The sequence below is a fragment of the Monodon monoceros genome, unplaced genomic scaffold (assembly GCF_005190385.1).
Source record: "Monodon monoceros isolate NGI ecotype Baffin Bay Population unplaced genomic scaffold, NGI_Narwhal_1 Super_Scaffold_4, whole genome shotgun sequence".
Lineage (NCBI taxonomy): Eukaryota > Metazoa > Chordata > Mammalia > Artiodactyla > Monodontidae > Monodon > Monodon monoceros.
The window spans coordinates 17,985,609-18,013,000 of record NW_021703781.1 but is presented as its reverse complement, the minus strand read 5'-3'; the positions used below and the strand labels follow the sequence as shown (position 1 = coordinate 18,013,000).

Sequence of the window (27,392 nt, the reverse complement as noted above, 5' to 3'; positions counted from 1 at the left end):
TAGCTTAGAGTTTCAAAGAGAAGGTAAGAAAATGGACTGCAAGGTTCTCAAAAACCCTCATAGCTACAAGTTTTATGACTAAATGAAGGTTTCATTTCAATTCTCGTATTATTACATATGTTCCAAAAATGAATCTGCTCCATTGATGGCAAAGATTACCACAGTCCAGAGTCTGAGTGATACCTCACATTTAAAGGAATACTTGGATGTTCTACAAATCTGCCCTGCCTTTACAAATCACGATTAAAATGTGACTTAAAAATATATTCAGGGGGGATGCAACTTCTATTTCTGAAATTAAACTACAGTTTACAAAATTATAGTTCTTCATTTATAGAACTAAAAAAAGCTATTGAATACAAATAGATTTTTGACTCCCTTTTAAATTAAATTATTAGACTGTGTCATCTTAATTATTGCTTTTCTAAGAGAAAAAAAAAAACCATTAGTATTTTCCTCTTAACCCAGTCAGTAGGTGCATAGTCAAGTATAGTATAGATTGACTTATCAATAAAGTTGGATAGAGGGAAAAATTGAAAGATATTTTAAGTGGTGATGAGAGAGAGAGAAAAAATTCAGTGAAAAGGAGTAAGAGGATGGACAGAAGGTAGGAAAGGAGAAACCCAGCAAACGGCAGACGCTTCAATCCTCTATAATCAATTGTGCCTTCTGCAAAATCAGTGTTCAGGAGGTAAACAAATAATGAGCATTTCTAATTGTCACCTTCTTAGTATTTGATGTTTGAAACCTTCAGTAGAATAGTTACTTTGAAAATGTATATAATCAGAAAGCCAAAGACCTCTGACTTGGTCTCTGTGATAGTATAGGGTAGCCACTTTGGGAAGGGAGGAGAGGCCTTGGAGTGTGTCTAAAGCAGAAGCCTTGTGGCACTAGGCATGGGATGAGAAGATATGAAGCTAAAGAGAAAAGGACCTTTCCCAAGAGGCAGTGAACAAGGAGTAGTCACAGATATATGGCTTTTACAACAAAAGCTGACTACCCAACCTTCGCTGAAATCAAGATGTATTCATTCTTTGAATGAAATATTCTTTCTTTGTCCCACATTTTTTTTTAGCTCTTAGTAACTTTAACATGCCAGCTAAAATGGTCATACCCTTGGTAACTGTCAAAGAAAAATTGTTGTTAGATTATTCACAACATAGAAGCAACTTAAATCTGAACGTGATTCTTAAAAACCGTATTTTGTAAGAATAATTTTTGAAACCAGTTTACTGATAAATGAGAAAACTTTATATGCGAGAAAGTACATATAAAATAAAAACAAAAAATGTACATGCAGACTATATAAATAAAAGGTTGACAGTAGGGCTTCCCTGGTGGTGCAGTGGTTGAGAGTTTGCCTGCCGATGCAGGGGACGCAGGTTCGTGCCCCGGTCCGGGAAGATCCCACATGCCGCGAAGCGGCTGGGCCCGTGAACCATGGCCGCTGAGCCTGCGCGTCCGGAGCCTGTGCTCCGCAACGGGAGAGGCCACAGCAGTGAGGGGCCCGCGTACCACAAAAAAAAAAAAAAAAAAGGTTGACAATAACCTTATAATAATTAACAGAAAATTAGTTCAACAGACATCTACTATGAATAAAACTCTATAACCAATCACCACTGGATGGAAGAAGAGATGGTCCCTTTCCTCAAAAAGGGTATGAAAACACGTTAATAACTCTCACATAAGGCAGCCTGTGATATTGTCTCCAGTAGACATACAAAATATCATGGAAAACAGGGAAGGGCAAGCAAGATTAAGAAGACTTCTGGAATGAGTAGAATTTGAGTTGGATCTGTTATAAGAAGACTCAGAGATTGACAGGAGAACTTGTGAGAGGAAAGCCATTTCTCACAAAGGAAATAGCTTGAGCAAAAGCACAGAGGTAGGAAAGCACTTCAATAACTGGCCAGTGTTAGAGCATGGGGAATAATGTGGAAATAAAGGTAGGGATGTAGTTGGGCTTTGATGGGAGGTTTAGGATTTTGGTCTTATGTACCACATTACTCTTCAGTATTAATCATGTGCCCAGTTGCCCCTGAGCTTATGGCAGTTAAGATTCTATTTCTTGAAAGTCTGCCAGATGTCTGTTTGTTATTCCATGTAAAAATAGATAGTGGAATACAGCTATTAAAGCATTCTGTTATACTGAAATTTTTAGCAATTAGAGCTAATAAAGGGAAGGAGAAGGTTACGATTATGTACCAAGCTTTATACTAAGTGATTTTATCTAAGTCATCTTATTTAATCATCTAGGAACTTTATGAGTATTAAATTAAATAATACATGCAATGTGCCGAAACAAAGTACATAAAAATATTCAAGAAATGCTGATTCTTTGCCCTGTTGTGACAATCCTGTGATGATTATATTATTTTACACATTTTTATTTTTAAGATGAAGAAGCTAACACTCAAGATTTTGCAGTTATTCAGTCCCAGAACCAGAATTCAAACTGGTTCATCCTGGTTCCATAGCCCACGTTTTTTATTATATACAATATTGTCTCTCCGTGGAGAAAAACTAAGGAGAGAGCCTGTGTATAATGGTAATTCACTGAAGAGATTTCTCAAACTATAGTTTACTGAATGAAACATGGATTATTTGTCCTGCCTTGGTTCCTTTGGGAAGGCCCAACTTCATGTTTGAGAAAAATATAGAGGTTTCTATGTAGGATAATTTCAGAGGTGCTTGCAAAGCACTTTTGCCCTCGAAGCATAACCCCTGCTCTTAGTATATGACTTTCTCACCTTTAGCAAAAGGTTTTTATCCCCATTTAGGTGTAAGTGTCCTTGGAATCGATAATGATGCTAGTTGAGATCTGGGGATACATATTGGGTAAGGAGTAAGGAACCAAGAGAGCCCTAGGTAGCACTGGATGGAGGAATTTCAGTATGGATAATCCTAAGTGGAGAAAAGGCATGGGAATGGAGGCAGGGAAGACAGAAGGCACACATCCCAGACTTGACTAGATTGCACTCTAGAGACAAACCCAGTCCGTTTGTCTGATCAATCCAATCACAAAACTGATGAATTACCCTGTGACTTTCTGACAGGATCAAAATTTGAGTGGGGCGTCTAGAAAAGCAGGCAAAGTGATACAACAGAAGCACTGGGAAAAGATCTGCAGGCAGAAAACAAAACAAAACAACTAAAAAACAAACAAAAGAAACCTCCGTGTTAGAAGTGGGAAAATGTAAGAAACGTGAAGCTTAAATTTGAGAATATGATGGGAAACGTGGAGGGTAAAACAGATGTCAGGAAAGTGAAATACAGGATGTTCATTATTTAGTATTATTTTTAAGATTAAGAAATAAATAACATGATCTTTAGACTCTATTTTTTTTTTTTGTCTATCTTGACCTTTTCTTTTTAATTTATAGCTAGCTTAATGGTTTTGCATTTCAGTGTAAACTAAGACCCCGCACATCTCTGTGTGTTCAACCATAAAAACAACCAAAGTGAAGCCCATAAAAATATGTAGATTTTTACATTTTACTACTCAGTCCTCCTTGTAAAAGTCCATAGGGCTAAGTGCATGTTGCCTTTTAACGACATAAAATAGGCTGGAGTGAGTGCCACAGGCTGGGAAGATGACTACACCAGCAGATCAGAATTTAACTAGCAGAGGGATATCCTAATGGTAACTTACTAGAAATCATTTCCTAATGGAGCTGGAGGTGTATAATTTGGCTTGAGAAGCCTTGTGTGGGTAGGGTATGAATTATTTTAGGGCAGTCCTATAAAGAGGGACAAGATTTAAGATTAATGGATGAAATTTATCAGAGAACAGAGTCAATATAGGGACTCTGTTCTTATATTTAAAAAAAAAACTATATACACATTCCTGGCACATAATAAGTCAAGTACACAAAAATACACATACACGTAAACAAATATGTGATAAAATGTGAATAATCCTATAGGAAGGACATGGATTCTTTTTTTCCCCTAAGCATCTAAAACATGTCTAGCTTGGTGGAAAACACAGAATACTTATGTATATAACATGTCCTGTGCCATATTAAACAGATCTTTAATTATTCCATTTTAATTGTAATTCAGTGATGTTACCTAACCTTCCTTAGGGTAAATGGCAGTACTCCAACCAAATATTTATACCTTTTAACTTTAAAATTTCATACAAATTTTGCAGAATCCCTTTCATAAATTGATGAAAAACAAGCCAACACTGATCCTAAAGTGTCAAGTTAGTTTTTAAACCTCTTTCACTGTGGTAAGTTATCACAGGTTTATCAGAGACTTTAAAGTCACTCAACTACTTCAAGATCAACATGGTATGTCCTACAAGTTTCCTTTAAACATTCTTGTGAGATGGTGGTTGACCGCATCAAAAATCATGTTCCTTTTTTCAGAGAGTACAGCAGATCAAACTTAATGACAAGAAGCACTTTTTTGTTTTTTTGTTTTTGTTTTTTTCGGTACGCGGGCCTCTCACTGTTGTGGCCTCTCCCATTGCGGAGCACAGGCTCCGGACGCGCAGGCTCAGTGGCCATGGCTCACGGGCCCAGCCGCTTCGCGGCATGTGGGATCGTCCCGGACCGGGGCACGAACCCGCATCCCCTGCATCGGCAGGCGGACTCTCAACCACTGCGCCACCAGGGAAGCCCTACATTTTGTTTTATGGTCTAACTTTTTTCATTGAAGATAGGATTCTCCTTTGAGTAAGATGACCATTTGTGTTGATTTATATGAGGCAAGACCTTTTTTGTGTGACATAGGAAGTAGAGAACAACAATTTAAGAGTGGGGTAAAAGCATAACTGAAATTTTTTCCTGGGTCAGGAGGAAATGGGAGTCCCTGAAAATAAGGTATAAAGAATTATCAAAAGAGTTATCAATTTGCATTACAACATTTTCTGGATAGGTTAAGAGAGAAGCTCTTTTTCTTTTTTTCTCTTTTTTTTTCAATAAAATGGATTATTATTGCATATGGAGTTTCTGCTATTAGAAAGTACAGTTGCTAAATAGATTCCCTCTGCTTGGTCTTACATTGTGACCCAGATAGTCTTGTTCTCTCTGTGTTCCTGAAATTCTCCTCACATGTTCAGGAGACCTAACTCAAGAACATATAACAATAATCCTATGAAGGTAAAGCAGAATAAAATTAAAAAATGCTTTTTCCACTGAAAAACCATCATCCTCTCTCTGTTCTCGAGAGATTTCATAGGAACTCAGCTATCAAAGAGGATGGTTTTCTACTTAAATTATAAGAATTTTGGAAATACGTCTGCTACATCATACTTGGTAAGAAAAGCTACGTCCAGTAGAGAGAGATTTTTGATTACACTGGTCATTTTTTTGATGAAAGGCCCAAAAAGAGTACTCTTAAGTATTTAATTTTGCATAAATGAATAGGTTATAACTCATAAAAAAGGCTTTGTATTTTTATGCTACTTTTATTTAATCCAGTGATTTTCAACAGTAATAACTGGTAAAGTCAATAGTAATTTCTATACTAGGAGGAAATTTTGGATAATCTTTCATTGGGGGAAAAAAAGAAACAACAGAATAGATGTCATGTAATCGATACCTGGAATATGTGCTAATCCCACTGTAACATGTTAAAAGCAATTACTTTTTGCTCAGTAATGACGTTATCTTGCCATAAATGTTATATTTATAAGGTATAAAGTCGACAAGGGCTCAAAATAGTGATACTGAAGAGGGGCAGGGCAAGTAACCTATGTTAATTGAAAACCTTTTCTATAATGATCTTTTTTGGGACCCAATTAGAATTTTGATTTAGTTTGATAAGCTCTGGTTGGTGTCTATTTATGTTTATTGTACATTGCGGTCATTATTGATATGGGATGGAAGAAACTTTTTATGGAAAATAAACGTCAAAGACAAATTAAGTTATAGACTCACTGCCAAGTCTCAGAATTCATATTAATGTAAAGTGGATTTAGGCTTCTGTTACATAGAGGTTAGTAATATCTTTTTAACCCAGGCCAAACATAGAACACTGGCAAACATAACTGATTATCTCACTAAATGCTTTTTGAAAATAATAGATAGTTGCCATTTTAGAGTTTACAAAGTGTTGCTCACATTTTGTCCTCCCAGTAACCATATGAAGTCAATAATTTTGCCCGTTTTACAGATGAGTAACTTCAAGTTCAGAAAAGCTGAGGAATTTCCTCGGGATTATATGATTTGCAAATGTCAGAGAAATTTGAATCTAAGGCCCGTACTCTGTTATTTACATGGCCATGATATGTTCCTTAAATCAAAAGAATCATAGTATCTTTTTATATAGATTTTCTCTGTAATATTTCTACTGTATTCTACCCAACTGTGCAAAAATCAACAATGATTTTGAAGAGTAGGCAAAAGTGGGTCCAATTCTATAGGCTATTATGATGTTAGATTCTAGAAAGTCTTACTTTCACCTGTGTATTATCTTACTAGTTTTCAAGAGTCATTTAATACAACCTATTTGGCTTTCATCAGTTCTGTTTCTCTTACAACATTTGTAATTAAAATCCACTGATATTACTTTTTGTGTTCATGGTTTATTCCAGCTGCCTCTGATTTTTGATGTAGGTAGCTAAGAGAAAACAAGTATAGCAAAATTCCATGGGTTTGCATAAAATCCAGATTCTAATGAGAATCCAGGGAAAAGGGAATAAAAGAGGCAACACAGTTTCTGAATTTTTCATTTCTCAGTTCTCATTTGTCATGTCTGGAACTCATTTTGTCTTAGGCTTCATGGCCTGATGCTGTTTCTGATGCTAGTTTAATCCACACTTTAAATAAGCTAGTTGAGTTCTCTTGGTAAATATCAAGGGAAGAGAAGGTATTTCATGCACCTACAGCATCCTGAAAATCCTTACCAAATCTACAAATCTGACTCTGCATTATCCTTCCCCAGAAGGAGAGCATAATTTCATTATCTATGAATCATCACCTCTTAGACTGTAGCATCATTGTCAGAGAGCCTAATAGAACAGTGTTCAGCTGACTGCAAAGGGGGAGGGAGGGAGAGAGCGCTGGGGCAAAGCACAGGTCACTGGCATGATAACAAACTGGAGAGTTCCAGAGCTGGATGGGGAGGCCTCACTCACTCCACAGCTCAGACACTCCTGACTGGTAAATAACTGATGCTGGTTCTTTCAGTATTAATATTGAAATTTGTTTTCCCCAACTTATTAAATTATATTTCAGTATCCTGCCTATGGAAAATATTCTCACTTAATGAAAATATCAGAATATTTGGCCAATGTTGATGATTATAAATACTTAAAATATATGTCTTATCGATTTTTGTTGCATTATTACTTGCTCTTCATCTTTGGACACTTATTTCTAGCCCTTAGTTCTAGTTCTATGGCCTCTGGGCATTACTAAATAAGTCAATATACAAAATATAACTTAAAAAATTGTACTATAACCATGTTTCCAAGGGAGATGAACTAAATAAAATTAAAATCTGATTCATGGATTGAAAACCATATGTTGTAAACCACATTTACATAAGGGTTCAGGATAAAAAACTAAATAAAATGTTTGAATAGCTGTGGTTAGTCTAACCAGCCACTGGAGGTCACTGATGCTCCACAGTAATACAGTCTATTGCCTGTCTAGGCAGTTGACTCACCGAATCAAGAAAAAATGGTTTAAATTCTTTGAAAAGATGTAATGTCAACATCCTTGGAAAATATAAACTCATTTAAAAGAAATATATCTTGCATAATTATTGCTTGGAAGACTGGCACTATGCTGCAGTAGCACTGTGCGTACCGGGGCTCATAAAAATTTGGGGATAAAACCCATACAGTTCAGAGACTAAACTGTATTTCCTCTCTCTCTGGTAAAGCATTCAAAGACTGAATCCGTTCTTCATTGATGCATCTCTGCTGTGTATTTCAACAGGTCAGGCTGCTTATTTAACTGTTGTCACCTTTGAGGAAAGTCAGACACTTAATATAAATTTGGAATAGAAAATGAAATATCAGTTATATTTTTCTAATATGCAATGAGTTTTTAAATACTTATGAGAATAGATTTATGGTATGCAGTCCAAAAAGTGCCATGGGGTGGTGGTGAGGACGATGACTTTTGAGCAGAACATTCATTCACCAGTTGGCTTTGTTAAATTTATAGTGGCGAACTAGTGATTGTCTAACCTACCAGAATTATGTACTGAGAACTAAAGAAGCTTCATTCCCAAAGAGAGGGAAAAGACTTTTTTTTGGAATTCCATGTACTGAATCAAAATTGCTTTTACAATCTAAGGGATTTTATTTTGGTTCTTCTCTATTATTAAATTTATATGTAGTTAAATTTAGGCTTTAAAAAATGACCAACCTTCAAAATTTTGGTCACTCATGTAATCTTAACACACCAAGTGGCTTTGAACTTTAGAAACACTTTTAATACAGCAAACATATTTTATATATACTAGCAGTACCACAGCATCAAGTATTTGCAAGAGTTTCAAAATATGAATATAACTATGCCTTGCCTAAATTTATTTGGTATCCATGACAAATGAGGCAGAAGGTCAAGTCAAAGAATAAAAATGGGCTTTTTCACTTTAACACTGCATTTAATTAAAACAATCATGTTTAGTACAGGTAAAAATGAGGCTGACCAAAGAAAGTTTTGTTTTTAGATGGAGTATGTATTTACTGACATTTTATGAAAAATGTGAAATGACAACTTCAGTGAAAAACATCGCAGTAGTTTCAGTCATCCAGTTCATTGTACTGTAAGGAAGTATCTGCATTATTAATCAATTGGGAATCCGTGACTATTTGCCACTAATAAATGTATATCCAACAGTTATGCATGGACAAATATATTGTAGCTGTGATGCTTTTCTGAACTGGTATCTATTTTAAGGTTTCATCAAAATCAAAGTACAGTTCCTTGAGAAATCTACTTTCGAGGTTCCTTTTTCTTTATTGCTTATAAAAGTATGATTTTTATAATCTGGCTTCTTTGCAATTATATCTCATGGTGACTTGCCTAGATTTTTCCTCTCAGAATATGAAAAGCCTCCAAACTATATAAAAATGCTGGTAAAAATAGCCATTTACTTTTTCTTTTTTGCTGCAGTGATTCTGTTTTGAAAGAACAGGGGCATGGTTAACGATATAAAGCTTGTTGACAAGCCAAATTAAATGAAACGGGCTCAATGTTGCAATTCCTGATTTTTGTTCCTATAATAGAATTCTTCGTTTTGGAGGATGAAAGAGAATACTGGCTAAAGACATTTTTCTAAAATCTAAATGAAATGTGGTCAAAGTTACTTAAATACAGAAGCTGTGATATTTGTGCTGCAGGCAATAAACTTTCACCACTGACATAAAAACATGCATGCAGCTTGCAGATTGCCAACAGGGTCTGTACAGAATCATACTGATGAATGGAGTTCACAATATAGGTGAACAAGGGGACACTGTAACATCAGCAACAGAAAAGCAAAAGACAACTGCCATGGGGTTGGTCTTTTGTCCCGTAAGATTTATTTTATACGTTTATTAAGGTGTTGTCAAAACTATCCTTTTTAACGAGGCTGTCGGTGGTGGAAAGCGTGTCTTGGAATGTGTTCTCTTTACACCTCTGAATGAAGTGTCAGTCATCAGGGGACTGGTGTGTGTGCAGAGCATAGAGTGGAACACAACAGGACAGCCTGACAAATCCCAAACAGAACAGACAGCTCATAATTCCACTCCCTACATTAGGGTCCTTAAAAGAGCTGGAAAGAGAAATTTTGGTAAGCTTCCAACCACATGCATTTAGCAAGCTGCATTCCCATTTGCAAGCCTCATCTCTGAAAACTCCTTAAGGTGACGAACAGTGGAGAAATCTGCCTCCTGCCTATTTTATCTACTTATTTATTCATTTATACTTATTTTAGAAATGTGGAGGCTAGAAGAAATTGACAGTGAAACCTCTAGTCTGATTTTTACAGAGAAGAGTTTCAGAGACAAGGCTTCAGGTCTAAAACTTTGTATTTTTACTGTCTCCTCACATTTTGCAGTTGTCTACTTGCAGCATTTTAACCCTTCAACAGTTTTCCCTAGGCTTGCTTTACTGTAATTCAAACATCTCTGGAAACTGATCGTGGTGCTGCTTTAACAGAGCACCATCTTTCAATAGTTTTCTGCAGTTTTCTTTTTAAGCTAGGCATTGTTTTAAGGCTGTCCCTAAATGTTCTATAATCAAGTCCTCACCTAAAATCAGTTCAGGCTCCAAGTACTTGGGATCATGCACTTTTTCCTTGATTTGCCAATAAACTGCAAACCTTCCAGGACTATAGATTCGGTCTTGCCAGAAGGAGAATAACAGCCGATGTGAAGGATTACTTATGAAAGAAGTTTTGTCTTAAAACAAATGTGACATTAATGGAACCAATAAAGGGTCTTATACAATAGGCATTAAATTAAAGCAGAGTTCAAGCTTCACATTGATTGTGGTATTTAAATTTCAATGGGTTAATTATGTATGAAAGTAAAATGACCAGTATTATGAATGTACTAAAACGGACAGGGAAGGACCTTGCCAGCAAAGTGAGAGGGAGAGGGGTAGGGAGAGGGGCACCACATTCCCTTTATAGTCACCGGAGTTCAATAAAGCACCACTTATTTCCCAGCTTTTAAGAGCGCTTTTATCACAATGGTTCATACCTCACACTCCCTGGAGCCCGATTTGTTATAGGTGCAGGGTCCCGTCCCATTCAGCAGCATCTCGCTGGTCTCCGTGTTGGTGGGTTTATAATCTACATAAAATTCCTGCGTGCTGGGAGTCATTTGCTTTAGGGACTGTCTTTTCTTTTTCCTGTGCCTTCGCATGAGGGAGCGCTGCTGCAGCTGCTTCATGCTGGCAGGGTACCGCTTCCACGACACATAGATAACAAGAAGGATGACGAGCACAGACAGGAAGAGGGCCACGCTCCCTGCGATGATTTTATGGAAAGAGATGTGCTCAGTGTCAGCATCGGTCTCTGGGCCAGGCTCCGTGGCTCCCACTGTGGGGGGCAAAGGGGGTTTGCTCTCATGCTTCGGCCTGGGGAGCTTGGGCTTAAATGTCGGCTTTGGGAGACCCCTGGCCAAATCAAACCTCTCCGTGGTACTTTTGCCACAGATGCTGTAGTTCTTCACTGCATCGATAACATTTACTCCTTGCAGCTCTTTGGGACTGGCACAGATAATTGTATTCTCCCTCAGTCCTTTAAAATTTTTCAGCCAGTTTACCAGGGAACAAATATTTCTGCTGCATTCCCATATATTCCCGGCAAGACTGATGTCATTGAGGGATATCCAAGAATCCAAAATCTCTTGACCAATAAATGTGAGCTTGTTGGAATCCAGGTTGAGGCGCTGCAGATTTGGGACACACTGGAAAACACTAGGTCCACTAAAAGCTTCGATCTCATTGCCTGATAAATCAAGCCTTTGTAATGAACTCCAGGTCCAGGACATGGTCTGTCCTATGACACTGATTTTATTCCACTGCAAGTAAAGGTTCTGAAGGCTCACCAACCTTGGAAAAAGGGCCAGATTGAGCTTAGAAAATTGATTGTGCTCCAGGTGAAGTTCTTTGAGTCTGATCATGCCTGCAAAGACATTCCTGGCTAAACTTCGGATCCGGTTATATCCCAGGTCCAAAAGTTCCAGGTTGCGGCAGTCTTGGAATATTCGCACTGGGATGTTTCTCAGGGAATTAGATCGTAAATGTAAACTCAGCAGCTTTCGCAAACCCCGAAACTGTTCAGATCCCAGAGAATGGAGCTGATTATAGGACAGATCCAAGTTCCGTAAATTTGTCACAGGTCTGAAGGTATTGTTGAGAAAATAGGAGATTCTGTTGGAACTCAGAATCAACTCTTTGAGTCTGCGTATTCCATTAAAAGCATTCTCATCAATATTGCTGATATGGTTATGGTCAAGGTACAGCCAGGTGAGCTGGTTGAGCCCTTTAAATTGATTATACTTAAGTTTTTGAAGGCTGTTATAGCGAAGGGACAAACCTAAGCAACCAGCAGATATACTTGAGGGTATCTCCTGTAATTTCTGAGATTCACAATATACCATTTTGCCTTCACACCTACAGCCCTTAGGACATCCTCGTTCGGCAGAAGAAAGCATTGTCAGTAAGACAGTGGGGGCTATAACCAGTGCTACAGCTGATCCGCTCAGTAGCCTAATTACATTGAAACCTGGAAATAAAAACAACTTAGAAAAGTTATCCCCCCAAAAAAGGAATTCATTTATTTTTTAATCAAGCAAAAATAAGCATGTATTTTCTTTTTTAGAAATTTAAATCTAGATAAAAACATTTAACATCAAATATCATCTCCTTATAATTTAAAGAGAATTGTCTTTAGGCTTTTTTTTTTTAATAGTTAAGCAAGGAAACATGGCAACTAAGCAATCGAATTTATAGTCTTAGAGCAGAGCAAGGTAATCTCTACAATAATTAAGGCAGAATTAATTTACAGATTAGTGGATTTTTTGTTTTTGTTTTTTTAAGAAGAAAAGAAGAAAAATGACAAAACATACCCATCCTTTGTATTGTTCAAAGGTCGTCCTTAGGTCTTTGCTTTGGCTTAGGGGGCCACTTGCATGACAGCCCCTGTCAGCTGCACTGTAGTGAGTCAGGGCTCGCTGACACCCAGGAAGAAAAATTGGACCCCTTGGGAGATGGACCGATTTTGGAACATTATTCTTTGCCAGCCACGCAGAACACTCCAAGAACAAATAAATCCCAACACCGCATTTGCAGCAAAACATCAAAATCTTCCTAGGTAATAGGATCTTCATGAATATTACGTTTTTGCATCTTTACAGTTTTTTTGTGGGGGGGGGGCGGTGTAAAAAAAAAAAAAAACTGGCTTCTACAATTTCTTCTTATCGGAAAGCAAGATGTATTCCTCCAGGCAACGTGAGGCTACCTGAGCTGCCACATCTGTATCCCATAGCCCAGCATTTCTGGTGGCGAGCACCCACTTCAGCCACAGCGCTGCATTGGAGCCCGGAAGGCAGGAGAGCCCCGTACCGTGCACACGCTCAGCTCACTTCTGCAGACTGTCATTCTGAAAGCTGCTCGGACTGTTGCTTTGGTTTTAGTGAATGCAGTCTTATGTAAAGCTGCCCCCAGTGGTGAAGAACATTATGGGCATGTGCAGAAATGTCTCTCTTTTATCTTGCAAATGAGCAGGCTTTCTGTTGGAAAATGAATGATTCTTTTGGGTGGCTCAATAGGAACTGAATGGTCCCCGTAATCAATAACTAGCAACATTTTCTGTAATTTCCAAGTCTTGTTTTACAATTTGGCAACGTCTTTATTGTCTGCATCCACTTAATCGCTAAACATGCGCTGCCCAGAGTTTTTCTTGAGCTTGACATTAAGTTCACAGACCGAATGTCAATTTTTCTTAACCTCAACATAGCTTTGAACTGAAATTTATAAAATGAATTATTGAGCTGCCTGCCCATTTGACCTCTTGGAGTCACAGCGATTATATTATACAAGGTGTCTCAGGATGCTAGAACATGTACGTTTTGGAGTAGAGAGGATAACTAGTGACATATAAACTAATGTGTCCAATAACCTCTCTGGTTTTCCCACAAAAGACATAATTGGTTTTATGGCTTATGACTTGGTTTGTTGTTTTGGTTGCTGTCATTTTATTTTTTTAATTAGAAGAGAAATAAGCCATATTTAATGTGAGTACAAGAATCAAGAGATCATCTGGTTCAGTTTATTGATGCTGTTACTATTACACTAGCAATATTTATTGAGCACTTTCTAAGTGCTTTAAATGGGCTATCTTATTGTATCTGTAAACAATATTATGATGTAGGTCCCATTAAAACCTTCATTTTGAAGATGAGGAAGCCGAGACTTGGAGAGGTAACTTGCTGAAGGTCATATAGCAAGCAAGTGTCAGAACTGAGATTTAGAACCATAGCTCTCTTAGCTTACACCTCTAACTGCTAGATGATCCTGCTTCAACAACATTGTTATCTTCACTTTAAAATGAGCCAAATGAAAATTATCCTAAGTCATTGTGTCAGGGAAGCTGTAATAAAATAAAATTCTTGATTTCTAGAATAGGTTTTCATAAACTTCTTTGGTATGAGTCTTCTAACAAGAATCATGAAAACTAAAGAGGAGAAGCTTAGCCTAATGATTAAGAGGATGAATTTTTGCATCTAGGTTCAAATCCTGGCTGTACTTTACCAGCTCTGTAACCTTCACTAGGTTACTTATCTTCTCTATGCATTAGTTTTCACTTCTACAAGATGGGCATAATAACAAAATTCCGTTTCATAGAGGGTTAGAGAACTAAGTCATGTAAATGTCTGTGAAGTACTTAGAATAGTAAGTGGCACATGATAAGCCTGTGTTAGCTGTTATTTGAATAATATCAACTTTACTGTATTTGCTGGTATTGCATGTTATTTAGTATTGAATACTGAGTATACTCACTTTCATTTACTCACAAGGAACTACTTCAATGAATATTTTTTATATTGTTTACAGTGGATTTCTGAGATCCTTTCAGTCTTGCCTTCTTTGATGAGAAGAGTTCCTAAATTGCCATCATCTCAACTTTATCTTTAAAATCGGTATCTAGTGGACCATAACTAGTAATTAATGTTTGATTATTTTCTTCCCAGAGCAGAATATGGTAACATCTGCCCCACAGAGAAAACCATTTTGTTTAAAAATAAATGGTAATTTTATAAAAAATAAAAGTGTTAGTTAGATGAATTGACTGTGGAAAACCCTGGAGAGCTTTCATATCTTCTAAGGATGAGAAGCTTGGTAACAGTCATGATAATCAAAAGGGATCCCGTAGACATCATGCAATTCCTCAGATAGTATGCCATTAATAGGGCAGTTTCCTCCCAAATTATTCTTGCTATCAATGTGCATAAAGCCCCCAGAGAGCTTGTTAAAAAGATAAATTTCCCAATCCCTCCCCCAAGATTTTGATTCAAGGGGACGGAAGAGGCTACACTTATCAACAGATTCTGATGGACAACTTGGTTTAAAAAATGCACTGTAAGGGAATGAATAAAAATAATAAATTTTCTCCTAGTAGGAAGAGAGGACATATAAATCTATGACATTGTGATATAGATTCTATGAGGACAAAGACCATGCTTTGTCTACTTCCGTTTCCCTGAAACCTGCAATAGCGCTTGGCATATTATAGATGCTCAATAAAGATTTATTGAATAAATACATTTTTATGGGGGTCACAGGTACATTTGATGTAGGATAAACTGGTTATGTAATGCTAGTCTTGTGTACATGGGATTGATCCCTGAAAAGTTCCTTGGCCAGTGAGATTGGATACAGTCTTGGAGAAAGTGTTCTTAAAAAATGTGTGTTATAAGGCAAGAAACTGGGAAGCAGAAATACTCACATGGTCAGCAAGTGATCGTCACTTTTCATGTAGACATCTCTTGTCTTCATAGTTAAACCGTAAATTTTATGAGAATAGTAAGTATAGGTTTGAATATTCCCTTTGGCATGTTACAACTTTTATCATCTAACATCCCAAATAGGGCTTGGCAACTTGTATCTATTAAAAAAAGACTAAAGGGAATCATATTTATAACTCCTGTATCATATCTCTGTTGCTTGAAAGGCTCTGATTTTTCTCTTCACCATCCTTGCTTCTCCAAGGGAAGCAGCTATCCGATGTCTGTTTTGCCTAACAGCTGCAGAGGGCTGCTCTAGGACGGCCAGAGGCCCCATCAACTTTGTGTTTCTTATTCTTCTCTCATTCCCTGACAGAAGCACAGATGAGCCCACTGAGAATGTAATTCTCTCACTTTGCTTTTCCTGGGAGAAATCTTCTTGGATCAATTATGGTGAATAACATTTGCTGCTGTGTCACACACCTTGCCCTTAGTTTTTAGACATTTTCCTGGTACCTTGGCTTCTGATCTTATTTTGCTCCATAGTTCTGACTTCACATTCACCTTTTGGATTTCAAAATTGATATTTTCTCTTAATGCTGATTATTGATCTCTTCCTCAGTAGTAATCAGTAGCCATTCTTGGATTGGGTCTGACTCCAGGCCCTCTGTGTGGCTCCTACTTTGGCACTAGCTCTTAAGCCAGTACCACCACCAGGTCTATCCTGGTTCAAGGTAATGAAGTGCCTGAAGAGGGAAGACCACTCAAGAGGCTAGTAGAGAAATCCAAAAATAAAATAGTGCAATGCTAAACCAGACTGAATACTTGAGGCTACAGAAATCACTCCCAAGACATCGAGTAATCTCTCAAAAGAAAAACAAAACCTTATATTCTAAAAGATTTTAGTAATTTGCTGGTTACTTTTTAAAGTTTATTCTCCTTTTACTTGTTGACTACAGCAAGATGATTATTTCTTACTTGCCTTTCAAAAGAAGCAAAATTATACTACATTATGTATTTAGCAAATTCTTTTGCACTTAACACCACATACAGAAAAAAACATAAACTACCGGACAACTTAAATTTCCCCAATGAATCTAGGGCCTTAATGATTTATATACTTATGGAATATAGTGTCATGTATCTAAAGACTTTTTTTTAATTGCACTGATAGTACTTCAAATAGCTTGACATATTTTGTTTAAATTGGGTAAATAAATCCAATCTTACTTATATGATGGCAAATTTCAGTGTAATATGAAACTGAATTGCCATATATAAACTTAGAAAATCAGGGCTTAAAGTGGATATACTGATATCTTAACAATGGGCTGTTCTCAGAGATTTCATTTATTTAACAGTTTGGGTACCGACTAAGTCATAGACACGGTTCCAGACACTTAGAGTATATCAGTGTACAAAACAAAGATCTAAGCTTACATTCTGAAGGGGTAAGATGGACAATAAAAAACAAACATAAGTAGTATATTATTAGGTAGTGTGTACTATAGAAAAGTAAGAAAGATAGTGAAGATTAAGAGTGGAAGGGGTGAGGTGGATCGTAGTTTTAAATAGGATGGTTAGGGCCACTAAGAAAGTGGCTTGAACAACCCTTGAAGGAGGTGAGGTTGTTAACCGTAAATATGTATGGGGAGTGACCAGTGCAAAGGCTCTTTGTGGGAGTAGATAGTGTGTTCATTGACTAGAAAAAAGGCCAGTCAGTCTTAGAGTGGAGAGAGCAAGTGGGAGAGTAATTGGAGATGAAGTCAGAGAGGGAATATACTCTAAAGGGACAAGAGTAGTAAGGAGTAGTAAGGGAAGCCAGTAAGGAGGTTATAATACCAGTCAAGAGAGATGATTGTGGCTTGGGCCAGTATGGTAGCAGTAGAAGTGGTGAGAATTGGTTAGATTCTAGATTTATGTTTAGGTAAAACCAACAGGAGTTTTTTTAATGGATTAGAAGTGAAGGTATGACATAAAGAGAGAAATTAAAGATGACTGCTGGGGCTTCCCTGGTGGCGCAGTGGTTGAGAGTCCGCCTGCCCGATGCAGGGGACACGGGTTCGTGCCCCGGTCTGGGAAGATCCCACATGCCGCAGAGCGGCTGGGCCCGTGAGCCATGTCCGCTGAGCCTGCACGTCCGGAGCCTGTGCTCCGCAACGGGAGAGGCCACAACAGTGAGAGGCCCGCGCACCGCAAAAAAAAAAAAAAAAAAAAGATGACTGCTAGTTTTATGGGCTGAGCAACTGGAGGGATGGTACAGCCATCAGCTGCTTCTGTAGGCCAAGTTCGGGGAATAACATCAAGAGTTCAACACATTTGAATTTTGTTTGAATTTGGTTCTCAACTTTCTTCAGTTTTGTGAGACTAATTTTTGCAAACATCTTCTTGTTATTAGGCCTCAAAGAACCATGATGTATTTTAAAATCGTTTGTAAAATGACTAGCAAAATTAGGCACTAACAATAGCAACATGGATTTCTATTCAGATGGTCTGCACAGTGGCAACATCTTTGCAAATTGTCTTAGAAGGCAATGGAATCAAAAGCTTTGATGAAAACTGAAAATTACATAAAGACCAGATATGGGAACATGTGGACTAAGAGTTTTAGGAAATAAATTCGGTAAAAATCCAAAGTGTTTTTCTAGAATAATTTAGAGAATGACACATACTTTTTATTGCATATGCCAGTTGACATTTGGAATTTGGAACTGATTCTGGCCAGTCTTCTTAAGGTCTCAGTTTGCTTATCTGCAAAATAGTACTCATAAAACCTGTGCTATGAATCTCTAAAGTTTCTATTTAGGATCAAGTTCTATAATTTATATGTAAATACATTGTAGACTATAAAGTACTATAAAATATTTCTGAAATCAGTGTACCTGTGAGAAAATTAATTTTTCTTTGAATTCTGTCTAGGTGCTCTGGTCATGAGCATATACTGGAACAAACATATATCAAGGGTCACTAACATGACCAAGGGCAGAGTCAGAATTTACTAATATTATAAAAAAAAAAATTCTCAGTATTCCCTTTCTACTACAGTTTTAATACCACAACCATTTTATACAGCATACATCATTGACATTCTAACTCATAAAGTGCTTTCACCAATAAGTGCATGTTATCTAGATGTTGTAAAGAGCTTAATGTTTTTGACTCAGCTACCCTATCGTGTAATAAGATAGTCAGAATGCTGCTATAGGGTCCCTACAGCTATGAAAATTTTATTTTCTTCATTTCTAGTTGGTTAGAATACTCAAATGCATTTGTACCTTTATAACTATATTCTGATCTTCCATCGAGCATTAACATGTCTCTGAAATATCCTTGGTTTCCATCTGCTTGCTTCAAGGGCTCCATTAAAAACCCTGTCTGGTCACATATGGTTATAAGTGAATATGTCTGACTTAGATAAATGGATGAAGAAGTTTCCAGGTCTGACCATTAAAATGGTTTCTCAGTGTCTTTTTGGAATGAGGCAAATTCAAATGAATGAGACCTACAAGATTATCCAACACATCTCCCTCTCCCTCACCTAAAGATACATTTATGCTGCAGCATCAACCCATACTCTCAGGTTTTATTGCATTCCTCACTTTTCCTTCCTACAGAGGTAGCCCTAAGCTAAATTTGAGGATAGGGAAAAATAACAAACTCTTAAAATGTAACACTTATTGGTAGACTTTTGAAGATTGAAAAAGACTACATAACTTTGAGGAAACAATTGTTTTTATTTTATTTTTTTAGGGGAAATTTCAAAACATACACAAAAGTTGAGAGTATAGTATAATAAACATTAACAATTATCAATATTTTACTAATTCAGTTCCACCTATCCCCACCTTCCTTCACACACACCCACACTTTTTTTTTCTTTCTGGAGTATTTTAAAAGCAAATCTCAGAAATCATGTCATTTTACATATATATGTGTGTGTGTGTGTGTGTGTGTGTGTGTGTGTGTGTATGTATTTCAGTATGTAATTCTAACCAGTAAAGACTTTTAATTTAACCATCTAGCATTAGAACACCTAACATATTTAACGATAAGTTCTTAAAGCTGGTTTATGGTCAAGACCTAAGTGAAGCCCAAATATTGCATTTGGTTTTCATGTTTCTGAAGTCCCTCTAAGTTTTTAATGCCATCAATTTATTGGGAGGTACCAGGTCATTTGAACTGTAGCTTGTTCCATGTTTTACGTTCAGTTGATTACTTCTCCTGTATCATTTAAGTTGTAAGGAGTAAGTTTTAATGGCATACATGTTGAGCAAGAGTCCATTCATTAATTTAAGCAGGATATCCAGCCCCAAATTGATACTTGGGACATCTATTCACGTTTGGTAGCAAAGTTAAGACTTGCATTAACTTTTGAGTAATGTGAGATTTAGAACTTGAAGGAAAATATGTATTTCTGTTTTGTTCTGTTTGTATTACCAGGGAATACAGTAATGGGTCAAATGGCAAGTTTTCAGAGCAATAATTAAAATTAAGGTGTCACAAGTCTCGGTTGGTTTACCATTCATATTTACTAGTATTTCTGTTCTTCCCTTTCCACTGCACTTGCTTTTTTGCCCATAGTCGTCAAAAGCAATTATTTGCTTTGTTCCTTGCTAAACAAACCTGCTAATTTTTATATTAATATTGGGATAGTCTTCTAACAGAGGCTCAAAAAATTACTTTCAAGAGAACAGCCATCAAAATTCATTTGTAGTCATTTTATTGAGAGAAATCAGTTTTCTAACTTTCCATCTGGAACAAAGTCCATGAAGGAACATGTGGCACCAGAGCCACATTGTAAAATTTATAGTCCTATATATATTCCCAAAATTCTTATGATTTCTCACAATAGAACAAAGGAGTTTTAGAGTAACTATAAAAGTCTCTTACAAATTTGTACCTTAATATTTGATGTTTTACTTTAAATGATTGTATGGCTGTGCTTTGAATATAAAGTCAATATTATTTAAACGGTATAATAATAGACATTTTGCTATATTTGCTTTACATATGTTCTGATGTACAAGTTTTTTTTAAAGAAAATTTTCTGTCTTAGTCCATTTGGGCTATTGTAACAGAATGTGATAGATTGGGTGGCTTATAAACAACAGAAATGTATTTCTCACAGTTCTGGAGGCTGGGAAGTCCAAGATCAAGATGTGGTCAGATTCCATGTCTGGTGAGATTGCATTCCTGCCTCCTGCTTCACAGACTGCCACCTTCTCTCTGGAACTTCACATAGCTTAAGTGACAAGGGAGCTCTCAAGGGCCTCTTTACTAAGGACACTTATCCCATTCACCTAATCACCTCCCAAAGGTTCCACCTCCAAATACCATCACTTTGGGGATTAGGTTTCAACATATGATTTGGTAGAGGTGGAACACAAACATTCAGTCTATAGGTTTTCTATTGTACTTTTAAAGCATTAGGTATAATAGTTTCAGTGGGTACACTAGTATATTTTAAAATTTGCCTTCCTGACAAATATGTTAGCATTAAGAATTAAATCCGGGCCCTGAACAAAGATGGCAGAGTAGAAGGACGTGCTCTCACACCCTCTTGTGAGAACACCAGAATCACAACTAGCTTCTGGACAGTCATCAACAGGAAGACACTGGAACTCACCAAAAAAGATACCCGACATCCAAAGACAAAGGAGAAGCCACAATGAGATGGTAGGAGGGGATCAATCACAGTAAAATCAAATCCCATAAATGCTGGGTGGATGACTCACAGACTGGAGAACCCTTATACCACAGAAGGCCACTCACTGGAGTGAAGGTTCTGAGCCCCACATCAGGCTTCCCAACCTGGGGATCCAGCAACAGGAGGAGGAATTCCTAGAGAATCAGACTTTGAAGGCTAGTGGGACTTGATTGCAGGACTTCGACAGGACTGGGGGAAACAGAGGCTCCACTCTTGGAGGGCACACACAAAGTAGTGTGCGCATTGGGACCCAGGGGAAGGAGCAGTAACCCCAGAGGAGACTGAACCAGACCTACCTGCTAGTGTTGGAGGGTCTCCTGCAGAGGCGGGGGTGGCTGTGGCTCACCATGGGGACAAGGACACTGGCAACAGAAGTTCTGGGAAGTACCCCTTGGCGTGAGCCCTCCCAGAGTCTGCCATTAGCCCCACCAAAGACCCATGTAGGCTCCAGTGTTGGGTTGCCTCTGGCCAAATAACCAACAGGGAGGGTACCCAGCTCCACCCATCAGCAGTCAAGCGGATTAAAGTTTTACTGAGCTCTGCCCACCAGAGCAATCCCCACCTCTACCCACCACCAGTCCCACCCATCAGGAAACTTGCACAAGCCTCCTAGATAGCCTCATCCACCAGAGGTCAGACAGCAGAAGTAAGAAGAACTACAATCCTGCAGCCTGTGGAACAAAAACCACATTCACAGAAAGATAGACAAGATGAAAAAGCAGAGGTCTATGTACCAGATGAAGGAGCAAGATAAGACCCCAGAAAAACAACTATATGAAGTGGAGATAGGCAACCTTCCAGAAAAAATTTCAGAATAATGATAGTGAAGATGATCCAGGACCTCGGAAAAAGAATGGAGGCAAAGATCGAGAAGATGCAAGAAATGTTTAACAAAGACTTAGAAGAATTAAAGAACAAACAAACAGAGATGAACAATACAATAACTGAAATGAAAACTACACTAGAAGGAATCAATAGCAGAATAACTGAGGCAGAACAGATAAGTGACCTGGAAGACAGAATGGTGGAATTCACTGCTGCAGAACAGAATAAAGAGAAAAGAATGAAAAGAAATGAAGATAGCGTACGAGACCTCTGGGACAACATTAAATGCAACAACATTCGCACTATAGGGGTCCCAGAGGGAGAAGAGAGAGAGAAAGGACCTGAGAAAATATTTGAAGAGATTATAGTCAAAAACTTCCCTGACATGGGAAAGGAAATAGCCACGCAAGTCCAGGAAGCGCAGAGAGTCCGATACAGGATAAACCCGAGGAGAAACACACCAAGACACATAGTAATCAAATTGGAAAAAATCAAAGACAAAGAAAAATTATTGAAAGCAGCAGGGGAAAAGTGACAAATAATATACAAGGGAACTCCCATAAGGTTAACAGCTGATTTCTCAGCAGAAACTCTACAAGCCAGAAGGGAGTGGCATGATATACTTAAAGTGATGAAAGGGAAGAACCTACAACCAAAATTACTCTAGCCGGCAAGGATCTCATTCAGATTTGATGGAGAAATCAAAAGCTTTACAGACAAGCAAAAGTTAAGAGAATTCAGCACCACCAAACCAGCTCTGCAACAAATGCTAAAGGAACTTCTGTAAGTGGGAAACACAAGAGAAGAAAATGACCTACAAAAACAAACCCAAAACAATTAAGAAAATGGTCATAGGAACATACATATTGATAATTACCTTAAATGTGAATGGATTAAATGCTCCAACCAAAAGACACAGGCTTGCTGAATGGATACAAAAACAAGACCCATATATATGCAATCTACAAGAGACCCACTTCAGACCTAGGGACACATACAGACTGAAAGTGAGGGGATGGAAAAAGATATTCCATGCAAATGGAAATCAAAAGCTGGAGTAACAATAGTCGTATCAGATAAAATAGACTTTAACAAAAAGAATGTTACAAGAGACAAGGAAGGACACTACATAATGATCAAGGGATCAATCCAAGAAGAAGATATAACAATTATAAATATATATGCACCCAACATAGGAGCACGTCAATACATAAGGCAACTGCTAACAGCTATAAAAGAGGAAATTGACAGTAGCACAATAATAGTGGGGAACTTTAACACCTCACTTACACCAATGGACAGATCAGCCAACATGAAAATAAATAAGGACACAGAAGCTTTAAATGACACAATAGACCAGATAGATTTAATTGATATTTATAGGACATTCCATCGAAAACAGCAGATTACACTTTCTTCTCAAGTGCACACAAAACATTCTCCAGGATAGATCACATCTTGGGTCACAAATCAAACCTCATTAAATTTAAGAAAATTGAAATCATATCAAGCATCTCTTCTGACCACAACGCTATGAGATTAGAAATGAGTTACAGGGAAAAAAACGTAAAAAAACACGAACACATGGAGGTTAAACAGTACGTTACTAAATAACCAAGATATCACTAAAGAAATCAAAGAGGAAATCAAAAAATACTTAGGACAAATGACAATGAGAACACAATGATCTAAAACCTATGGGATGCAGCAAAAGCAATTCTAAGAGGGACGGTTATAGCTATACAAGCCTACCTCAAGAAACAAGAAAAATCTCAAATAAACAAACTAATTTTACACCTAAAGGAACTAGAGAAAGAAGAACAAACAGAACCCAAAGTTAGCAGAAGGAAAGAAAACATAAAGATTAGAGCAGAAATAAATGAAATAGAAACAAAGAAAACAATAGCAAAGACCAATAAAACTAAAAGCTGGTTCTTTGAGAAGATAAACAGAATTGATAAACCATTAGCCAGACTCATCAAGAAAAAGAGGGAGAAGACTCAAATCAATAAAATTAGAAATGAAACAGGAGAAGTTACAACAGACACTGCAGAAATACAAAGCATCCTAAGAGACTACTACAAGCAACTCTATGCCAATAAAATGGACAACCTGGAAGAAATGGACAAATTCTTAGAGAGGTATAACCTTCCAAGACTGAACCTGGAAGAAATAGAAAATATGAACAGACCAATCACAAGTAATTAAATTGAAACTGTGATTAAAAATCTTCCAACAAACAAAAGTCCAGGACCAGATGGCTTCACAGGTGAATTCTATCAAACATTTAGAGAAGAGCTAACACACCCATCCTTCTCAAACTCTTCCAAAAAATTGCAGAGGAAGGAACACTCCCAAACTCATTCTATGAGGCCACCATCACCCTGATACCAAAACCAGTCAAAGATACTACAAAAAAAGAAAATTACAGACCAATATCACAGATGAATATAGATGCAAAAATCCTCAACAAAATAGTAGCAGATAGAATCCAAAAACACATTAAAAGGATCATACCCTATGATCTAGTGGGATTTATCCCAGGGATGCAAGGATTCATCAGTATATGCAAATCAATCAATGTGATACACCATATTAACAAACTGAAGAATAAAAACCATATGATCATCTCAATAGATGCAGAAAAAGCTTTTGACAAAATTCAACACCCATTTATGATAAAAACTCTCCAGAAAGTGGGCATAGAGGGAACCTACCTCAACGTAGTAAAGGCCATATACAACAAACCCACAGCAAACATCATTCTCAATGGTGAAAAACTGAAAGCATTTCCTCTAAGGTCAGGAACAAGGCAAGGATGTCCACTCTCAGCACTATTATTCAGCATAGTTCTGGAAGTCCTAGCCACAGCAATCACAGAAGCAAAAGAAATAAAATAATACAAATTGGAAAAGAAGAAGTAGAACTGTTACTGTTTGCAGATGACATGATACTATACATAGAGAATCCTAAATGTGCCACCAGAAAACGATTAGAGCTAATCAACGAATTTGGTAAAGTTGCAGGATAGAAAATTAATGCACAGAACACTTTTGCATTCCTATACACTAATGATGAAAAATATGAAAGAGAAATTAAGGAAACACTCCCATTTACCACTGCAACATAAAGAATAAAATACCTAGGTATAAACCTACCTAGCGAGACAAAAGTCCTGTATGCAGAAAACTATAAGACACTGATGAAAGAAATTAAAGATGATACCAACAGATGGAGAGATATACCGTGTTCTTGGATTGGAAGAATCAATATTTTGAAAATGACTATACTACCCAAAGCAATCTATAGATTCAGTGCAATCCCTATCAAATTACCAATGGCATATTTTATAGAGCTAGAACAAAAAATCTTAAAATTTGTATGGAGACACAAAAGACCCTGAATAGCCAAAGCAGTCTTGAGGGAAAAAAATGGAGCTGGAGGAATCAGACTCCCTGACTTCAGACTATACTACAAAGCTACAGTAATCGAGACAATATGGTACTGGCACAAAAACAGACACATAGATCACTGGAACAAGATAGAAAGCCCAGAGATAAACCCATGCACCTACAGTCAACTGATGTATGACAAAGGAGGCAAGGATATATAATGGAGAAAAGACAGTCCCTTCAATAAGTGGTGCTGGGAAAACTGGATAGCTACAGGTAAAAGAATGAAATTAGAACACTCCCTAACACCAAACACAAAAATAAACTCAAAATGGATTCAAGACCTAAATGTAACACCAGACACTTTAAAACTCTTAGAGGAAAACATAGGAAGAACACTCTTTGACATAAATCGCAGCAAGATCTTTTTTGATCCACCTCCTAGAGTAATGGAAATCAAAACAAAAATAAACAAATGGGACCTAATGAAACTTCAGAGCTTTTGCACCACAATGGAAACCATAAGATGAAAAGACAACCCTCAGAATGGGAGAAAATATTTGCAAATGAATCAACGGGCAAAGGATTAATCTCCAAAATATATAAACAGCTCATGCAGCTCAATATTAAAAAAACAAACAACCCAATACAAAAATGGGCAGAACACCTAAATAGACATTTCTCCCAAGAACACATACAGATGGCCCAGAAGCACATGAAAAGCTGCTCAACATCACTAATTATTAGAGAAATGCAAATCAAAACTACAATGAGGTATCACCTCACTCCAGTTAGAATGGGCATCATAAGAAGATCTACAAACAGCAAATGCTGGAGAGGGTGTGGAGAAAAGGGAACCCTCTTGCACTGTTGGTGGGAATGTAAATTGATACAGCCACTCTGGAGAACAGTATGGAGGTTCCTTAAAAAACTAAGAATAGAATTACCATATGATCCAGCAATCCCACTACTGGGTATATATCCGGAGAAAACCATAATTCAAAAAGACACATGCACCTCAATGTTCATTGCAGCACTATTTACAATAACCAGGCCATGGAAGCAACCTAATGCCGATCAACAGACGAATGGATAAAGAAGATGTCACACGTATATACAATGGAATATTACTCAGCCATAAAAAGGAACGAAATTGGGTCATTTGTAGAGACTTGGATGGATCTGGAGACTGTCATACAGAGTGAAGTAAGTCAGAAAGAGAAAAACAAATATCATATATTAATGCATATATGTGGAACCTATAAAAATGTTACAGGTGAACCAGTTTGCAGGGCAGAAACTGAGACACAGATGTAGATAGCAAACATATGGACACCAAGAGGAGAAAGTGGCGGGGGGGTGTGGGTGGTGGTGTGATGAACTGGGCCATTGGGATTGACATGTATACACTGATATGTATAAAATTGATTACTAATAAGAACCTGCTGTATAAAAAAAATAAAATTCAAAAAAAAAAAAATTAAATTTCCTAACCCCCAGGTGGGGAAAGACGATAGAAATCTTGATTTGGAGAAAAAAGGTTAATATTCCATTGGTTAGTTCTATTTTTGTTTCTGAAACAATGTTTGTTGGTTTTTGGTTTTATGCTGGAGACCTAAGAGATTTTAAACTTCTGATAGAAAAGAAATTCTGAAAAAAAAAAAAAAAAGAAAAGAAAAGAAAAGAAATTTTATGTAGGTTGGCAGTGTAGTAGCAACGAATAGGAGCTGTGGGTCCTTATGTTACATGAAAATATTTCAGTCTATTTGGGGACTTTCTTAAACTGGGCTGGAGAACCCTTCTCTGTAACATAACTACTTTTAATCCTGATTGAAAAGTACTTCCCTTAAGAGTGTGGGGAATGCTTAGGAATCTCCTGTGGCTCACAGCAGAGCCCCCATGTGGCAAAATTGTGATTCAGGCAGAAACTGACTGAGTCCTTGGAAGTAAATGCCATGCATCTCTTATAAAAATAAAATTTCTTTATCTGGTACTGGGTTGGGAATTTATTTATTCAGTGAATATTTATCAAGCTCTTATACCATTCTTGGTGCTG

At 37.3% G+C, this 27,392-nt stretch overlaps 2 protein-coding genes across 4 annotated transcripts in view; one reads left to right on the top strand and one right to left on the bottom strand.

Annotated features, from left to right (window-relative positions):
• LRRTM3 (leucine rich repeat transmembrane neuronal 3) overlaps positions 1-13,070 on the bottom strand; it is a 176,771-nt gene extending 163,701 nt beyond the window's left edge. Inside the window, exons 1-3 of one of the 2 annotated variants that reach the window (XM_029245648.1) lie at positions 12,536-12,715; positions 10,661-12,192; positions 3,653-3,740 (exon numbers count right to left, since the gene is read on the bottom strand). In XM_029245648.1, coding sequence (XP_029101481.1) covers positions 3,666-3,740; positions 10,661-12,192; positions 12,536-12,539 — 1,611 coding nt within the window. In that variant the 5' untranslated portion in view covers positions 12,540-12,715 and the 3' untranslated portion in view covers positions 3,653-3,665. Of the gene's footprint in view, positions 1-3,652; positions 3,741-10,660; positions 12,193-12,535 lie in introns of both variants that reach the window. The other variant, XM_029245647.1, reaches the window with a different exon arrangement.
• The window catches only part of CTNNA3 (catenin alpha 3), a 1,596,010-nt gene that overhangs the window by 678,956 nt on the left and 889,662 nt on the right, over positions 1-27,392 (top strand). The window lies entirely within an intron of this gene.